The following is a 7,773-nucleotide window of genomic DNA, read 5'->3' on the forward strand; positions in this document are numbered from 1 at the left end:
AAAAAAACTTAAAATTAAGAAAACTTAAGAATATAATATATACATAAAATGTAGATTCATATCTGGAATGAAGCATGCAGGAAATAAGCTATTAAACCTTTGAATTTATTTTTTCTTCCACAATCAATGTATATTTCAGAATATGATAAATTGAACAGTTTTTAAACCAAAGAAATGACACAAAAAAACAACAAAAGTCCATGAACACGATTAGCATGCACAACATATTTTTCTTAACTAGTTCCTCTGGTCAGTTATGTATGTTTCAGTAACATTCAGTCTGCAATTTCTTTTTAACAACAGGCAGAGAAAAAAAAGGCATGTCAAACAGTTTGTCAACAAGATAAAGATATGATAATGTCTTATACGGCTGTGTGCATTTTAATTTCCCTATTGGCTAAGTTGCCTGTACAACTGAATAATCAAGAGTTGGATTTCAGCATCACCAGTATTAATGTCTATTGCCTTCAGAAAGAAATCCAGAGCCTCCTGCTTTCTCCCCTCTGCCAAACTCTGTTTCCCAGACAGAACCAACGACTCATACGTGTTCTCAGAGGCTTTAGCAGCAGTCACGTCACTGCTTGTGGAACTAACAGGAAGAATGTGCGTTTCCATAGGGAATGTTTTAGGGGCACACTGGTCCATCATTTCACTAGAGTCTAGCTCAACATCAGCAGTGGATTCAAGCAGGGCGCTGTGCCATTCCTGGTCTCCTCTTGACTCCACACTCTCTTCCACCTCCTCAAATTCCTCGTCACTTTTAGACTCTTCTGTGTTTAAAGTCTCTCCACTGGGCTCCTCTTCTTCCTCCACTGATTCATCTGCATGTGTTTCACTGGCTTCAGATATCTGATAGGATTCGGTTTTATCTCCACTGGGCTCCTCTTCTTCCTCCACTGATTCATCTGCATGTGTTTCACTGGCTTCAGATGTCTCATAGGATTTGGATTTATCTTCACTGGGCTCTGATGAGTCTTCATCGGATTCATTCTCCAGCATGGACACAACGAAGGACCTTCTCGATGCCACAGAAGTGTTCAAGCTGCGGCGGAGTCGAGCTCTGTCAGTCAAAGTGGATTTTGGTGTGGAAGAGGCCAACCTGCTAAGGCCATCAGCTAATGGACTGCTAGTTAAACATGGCTTCTCTGATTCATCCTCACCTTCTTCTTCTTCAGTGTCAGAGATGACCTGCCTTTTCTTTCTACGAACAGAATGCAAAAAGGAGTCGTCCGCAGGTGTGTCCGGAGCAGATTCATGCTTGCTGACCTCACCGTTACAGTTACTGACTTCAGCATTGTTATTGTTGCAGAACTCACTGTTGTTATAGGTACTGATTTCACTTTTGTTTTGTTTACCATCCTGTCTGCTGTCATGGATACTTGCTTCTTCCAGTCTTTCTCCACTGATGTCCATCTGAAGTTGAAACTCAGGACTTTCCTCTGCTACAGACTCCTCCACTTCACAAACTTCTTCTTCAACGGAGAACATTTCTGCACTGTCCTCCAGCTGCAGGTTGAAGTTTCCCTGAAGCATTTCCACCTCTGCTTTAAAAGACTCTCCCGCTGTGGCCTCATGTCGAGGAGGGGGTGAAGAGAGAACCGTTGAATGTGGCTCGTCTGCCTGATCCTCTCTATTATCAAGAGTATCAGACGCTACAGAAAGTTCTTCCAACTCTGGAAACTGGTGAGAAGGGCTTGAGAGGCTGTGCTGTGAGTATTGATGCTCAGATGTTGCATTACCGTCCAGCTTGTCAGCCTCATCTGAACTGTCATCCAGCGTGATCACATGGCGAGCTAGCTTGTCGGCATCAGGGCTAACCTCAGTCTTTAGAACATGAACATTTCTTTCTCCACCAGAACGAGGAGACTCCTTTTCCACTTGCACTTCTTCACCTAAAAATTCCACTTCTTCACCTACAACTTCCACCACTTCCTCAACTGGCGGAGAGTTCTGCTCATCTACCTCCAGTTCTGCCTCACCGAAACTGTAATGAGTCAAATCCACCGTCACTGGCTCGTTTTTGATACGAGGAGGGACCGGCCGGTCTCTACCAGCAGATTTCGGTTGCCCTGTTTGCCTGAGCCAAGCCGGTTCTGTGTTCTGGGCCACGCTGTCCATGAGCTGGCCGTGAAGTTCTGATTCTGCCTGCATGAGCTCTTGTGCTTTCTGGACACGCGTTTGTATGTACTGATGGGACTCTGCATCCTCAGGATTATCTTCATCAGCTGCCGCCTCTTTAGAGAACATGAGGTCATGGTCGGAGATGCCGAACATCTCCATGCTGTGAAGGCGAGCGATGTGCTGGTCCAGGTTGGTGTCAGAGCGGCGGTTTTGTGCGTGCATTGCCTGAAGCTGCTGTTGAGTGGAGGAAGAACGTGTGTCTTCGAGTTTAAACAGTTCACGTAGCTCCTGCTTGCTGAAGTATCGGAACGGGTTCTTCTTATCTCCAGTTGTCTGCCGGATAAGAGAGTCTTTAAACACCTGCAGATATAGAAACACAGGGGGGGGGGGAAACTGTTACAGGTACTGTTTTACTGACATCAGAATAGCAGAAAACTAGCTTTTAGTTCTCATTACTACATGACATAAAACCAATTGCTTGCCAAAAGCTGAATTGTTGTACTTAACGAAAAATTATGCCTGGAAGCTGCATCAACACTTTGTCTACATTTTTTTGTCTTAACAGTACAATTAAAAAAGAAAAAAGTATTGTGATATAGTTTAGTACAATGATTAAACCACAACAGGATAAGATTTAAGAAATGCAAAGTCTACAGTGAAGATTCTGAAATTGGGTTATTTAATATGATCACTTTTTTATTTCAAAGTTCAATTGTAAAATTACAATGTTAATATATTTCTGCCTTAATTTTTAGAATTAACATACAAATATTACGTAATATAATTGAGGGTGATTGTATTAAATAAAAAATAAAAAAACAGCATCATGAATTTAAAGTCTAATTAAGTGAATGTAAAGCTAACACAATTGAAGTGGACTAAAAAGAAACCGGTACAATAAGAATGCAGAGAGTACTTTTTTTTTACTTGGTCCATATTTCCTTTTAAAAACGTTTTTCTACCAACCTAACAACTTTAAAAAGTGAATATTGGCAAAACATTTATTTGGAGACATTAGGCAATGCTTGTTAGTTTGTAGTTTTTGTGCATCAGTTTTAGTGTGATTCAAACTGTTCTACTTCTTTTTGCCTGGATATCCAAGCAGCAGCAATATGAAAAATTATGTGTTTATCATATCGCATTTCAAATTACAATCACAATACATGATGATGAAATAATTGCAAAAGCATTTCTTGGCCAAATCATGTAGCCCTGAAACTTTTTTTTTTTTTTAACCCTGAAAACTACACAGTTAAGTGAAGGTCCTAAAGTTAAGATTTTTATTTACCTGTCTGCGGTAGATCTTCTCCTCCACAGTGCCACAGGTGATGAGTCGGTAGATGAGGACATTTTCAGTTTGGCCTATTCGATAGGCGCGATCCACAGCTTGAGCATCTGTCGCAGGGTTCCAGCTGGGGTCAAAGATCACAACACGGTTTGCTGCTGTTAACGTGATCCCGACTCCACCCACCTGAGTGGTGAGGAGGAAGATTGTGTAGCGTTTGTCTGTCTGGAACAGCATGATACGCTTCTCCCTTTCTGCCAGTTGTGTCACTGTGCCATCCAAGCGCAGCAGGCGAAAGTTTTTGTTACGCAGGACACGCTCCATGATGTCTAACATCTTCCGTGACTGAGAGAAGATTAGGGTCCGATGCCCCTCTTCACGGAGACATTCCATTAGAGACACAAGGAACTGCAGCTTTCCTGACTCTCTAACCAAAGTCTCATCTGAAATGTGGTCGATCTGACTCACAGCCGACTCGCTCTCAATGTCTGGATGGGTGGAGTCAAAGGAGGAACCTTGCTCCAGGCCTAGTTGAGTCACGGCTCGATTCGAGAGGAGTCTGGGATGGTCACAGAGCTTCTTCAAAACTGTGAGCTCTGCGAGCGGCGACCTGGTAGCCATCATCAATTCCTTAATATGCTCCAGCGAGATGAACTGGTTATAAATGTCCTCCTGGACTGAACTGAGGTACGTCCACACAATGAGGTCGTTTTTTCGTGTCAGCGATGGCATCTCTACACCTTTGCTGGCATTTGGACATTTGTTCTCTTGATCTTCCTCATCTCGATAGCCTTCTTTATGCTTTTGCTTTTTGTGTTGAACATCTGCCTTGGTCCGCCTGTAAAAGTAAGGTTTGATTATGTCCATCAAGTTCTGAGAAATCCTCAACCCAAGAGCTTTCTCCCCAGGTGTGGCGTCTTTCTCCCGTGCACGTGTGATTGGATTCTCATACTCAGTTTTGAATGTTTTAGATGTTCCCAGCAGCGACCCCTGGCAAGCAAAGTCAAACAGTGCCCACATCTCTCGTAGGTTATTCTGTACGGGAGTGCCCGTAAGTAGCACACGGTGTTTAGCAGGTATGGCGTGAGCACTTTTAGCCGTTTTAGTAGATGAGGTTTTGATTTTGTGGGCCTCGTCCAGGATGACATAGTCCCATTTGAACTCACGCTGGTCATATGATGCAAGAAGCTCATAGTTGTTGATGAGCATCTGGTAGGTGGTAATGATAACTCCTCCTCTGCGTTGGATTCGCTCCAGATTCCTGTTCCGCTCAACTTTGCTTGTGCCGTGAAACTCTTTCACCCTCATTCCGGGGGTCCACTTGGCAAACTCACGCACCCAGTTCTTTATGAGCGAGGTTGGCATGACTAACAGTGTATGATTGGCCAGCTCTGCATCATACATCCCTGACAAAAATGAAATGACCTGAATGGTCTTTCCGAGGCCCATGTCGTCAGCCAAGATTCCCCCTTTCCTTCCATCTCGGTGGAGACTGTACAGGAACGCCACACCCTCTTTCTGATGGTCATACAATTTGTCGTAGAGCCCTTTATAAAGTTTCAATCCACTATCATTCACGTCCACAAATTCTTCCTCCTCTTCGTCTTCCTCTTCATCTCTCTGAATAAGATCCTGTATGGCCTGGACCCGTTTCTTAAGCTTGTCACTCGGCTGCAGCTGGTAAGCCAGCTGAAACAGCTCCAGGGCACGAGGCAGCTCACCACGCATGGCAGCTTCCTTCCCCTCCTGCCGGTACCTGCAAAAATAATACAATAACTGTTACAACACAAAATACACCCAAATACTAATATCAAGCACAATAAAAAATGCTTTTTGTCAAACGCAAAGTTTGTAGGTGGCATATATTCAACACAGTTTTTATTCTGACTGAGAAAAAAATAGACATATATATCTGCAAGCTGAATTTTTTTTTTTTAAATGTTAATTACAAATTTGTTAATCAATACCCTAGTCAGTCAGAGCCAGAGGTGACTGTACACGTGAAGTTGACAGTTAACAGTTGGGAAAAAAAAAGTTTTTATATCAGCTCAGAGCAAGTAGTCAGATTAGTTTTAAATTCAATTTCAATTCAATTTACACTACTCATTATATATGAAATTTATTGACCAAAACAATATGTTTGTATGTTACCAATACATTTTAGCCTCGTTTGACAATTGCTATGCTTACAGATTCTATTGACAACTTACCCCAAGTAATGCAACATGTCACAAAAAGTCAACATGTTCAATAAACTGTATCTTTTTCAATACAATTAAGGATAAAATGTATAATTACTTTTCTGTAGCCACAACTTTGAGCAAACCTGTGCTTATAGTCCAGGCGTTTTAGGAAAAAAGGGTGAACAAATTGCAACAGAATCAAACTCAACTGATTTTGTATCCTCCGGAGTAAGGAAAAAAAAGCCCAGAAGAATCCCATTAGGGGAAAGTTCCGAAAAAGACCCAAAATATTGCCTATTCATACGCCTATTCATTCTTTTCCTCACATGAATAGGGTAAAAAATTGAACCTTTAGATATCACCATGAAAATTACTGAGTTGATTACTCATATCAAGACAAACAAAAAATGTATTTGTTTATTAACCAAACAAAATTAAATTGTTTGTTAACATGGACAAACGGTGCATAATCTAATAAATACCATAAATACCACAACAGATTTAAACATTAGGTATAGCTAGGTGAAAATGTCTTGTTGAATCTTGTTGACACATAGCAGTAAAAGACTAAATGTTAAGGTCTGAATGGAACCCATTACGGCAACCCATGAGCATTAATACATAGAGGCAGGAAGTACTTTAGAAACCAGCCTTTATTCATTATTATTGCAGAGATGGGGTTTGGGGCTGGGTCCGTGGGACTGTTTCTGGGGATTCACTTTTTATTTTGCCTACCTTTTGTCTTCTGCATTCTCCTTACCATTGTCTCCTGTTCTTCCCTCAGACTCGTCCCCCAGAAACAGTCCCACGGACCCAGCCCCAAACCCCATCTCTGCAATAATAATTAATAAAGGCTGTTTTAAAGTACTTCTTCCTGCCTAAATGGGTTTTATTCAGACCTTAACATTTAGTCTTTTACTGTTATATGTCAACAAGACATTTTCTCCTGGCTTTACCCAATGTTTAGATCTGTTGTGGTATTTATGCAAATTAGCACATCTGTATCAGAATCAGAATCAGAAAGAGCTTTATTGCCAAGTGTGCTTGCACCCACAAGGAATTTCCCCTAATGGGATTCTTCGGGGCTTTTTTTCCCCTTACTCCGGACATATTGAGAATACAAAATCAGTTGAGTTTGATTCTGTTGCAATTTGTTCACGGTTAACCCCCATTGTGGCTTAAAACGCCTGGACTATTAGGTGTTTTCACCAAAAAGGTGACAGCTAGCCGGGTCTCCCAATAGGTATTCATTTTGTGTGGGAGGGTATACTAAATAAATATCTACACCTTACATTTTAGTATGATAAAAAAAGAAAGAAAAAATATACACTGTAACAAATTATGTGGTTGTAAGGTAATGTATCATTTCACATGACATCAAATCAATATGGGCAGTAAAATACATATTCTAGCTGGTGACACTGTCACCCGAGATTAGAACTTTATATTAACAGCAGTGATGGACAACTACATAAGCATGGTGTTTGAGTACCTGTCGAATTTGTCCATCTTTTCCGTGTCTAAAGACAGATATCTGCAATAAGAGAAAAACACACACAATCAAAGTATGTTCTACATGCTAACGTTACCTTACATGCAACAACAATTTTACGTCGTAATCAAAGTTCTAGCTAATGTATTGATACAAACTGCAAGATGTACATATGATATCATTTGATGACTCACCCTTCTAACTTGTTCGTAAGTTCTTCAACTTTATTGCTTTGCATATTTGCATTTATTTTTTACGGATGTTGATTGAAAAACACCATGTGTCTCATCACATCAATTGCGGAAGCGGCTTTGAGTTTTGAACAAATGTTTTGATGTTCGCGCGCAGCTCTCGCCCAATCGCTTGCTGCACTACCGCGCATGCGCAGAGTGTTTTCGTATTAAGAAGTGGCAACTGTGGCACTAGACTTTCATATTGTAGCGCTCGTGCTTACTAGCTTCATTCTTTTGTCTAAAAACGCGCTAAAAACTCAGAATACCACATTTTTTTCAATGCAAATATAAAAATCTAGTTAGCCTACAAAAACACATCTTCCATCGTAAATAGTTAACACTAGAATTGTGGTACAATTTGAACTTCGTGGTGCCCACCTCAATCAAAAATCTTATAACAACCCCTGCTGCAGCCATTAGAGGGCAGTAAGTACAGACTACTGTAGAATGCGCATGCAC

At 41.1% G+C, this 7,773-nt stretch overlaps 1 protein-coding gene across 1 annotated transcript; it reads right to left on the reverse strand.

Annotated features, from left to right (window-relative positions):
- Nucleotides 1-85: 85 nt before the first annotated feature.
- Nucleotides 86-7,404, reverse strand: ercc6l (excision repair cross-complementation group 6-like). The gene is made up of 4 exons (XM_079871201.1): nt 7,276-7,404; nt 7,082-7,123; nt 3,410-5,162; nt 86-2,481 (listed from the first exon to the last, which is right to left on the reverse strand). The coding sequence occupies exons 1-4, from the start codon at nt 7,317-7,319 to the stop codon at nt 391-393; spliced, it is 3,930 nt and encodes a 1,309-aa protein (XP_079727327.1). The 5' UTR covers nt 7,320-7,404; the 3' UTR covers nt 86-390.
- Nucleotides 7,405-7,773: the final 369 nt, after the last annotated feature.

The sequence above is a fragment of the Squalius cephalus genome, assembly GCF_949319135.1.
Source record: "Squalius cephalus genome assembly, chromosome: 5".
Taxonomy (NCBI): Eukaryota; Metazoa; Chordata; class Actinopteri; order Cypriniformes; family Leuciscidae; genus Squalius; species Squalius cephalus.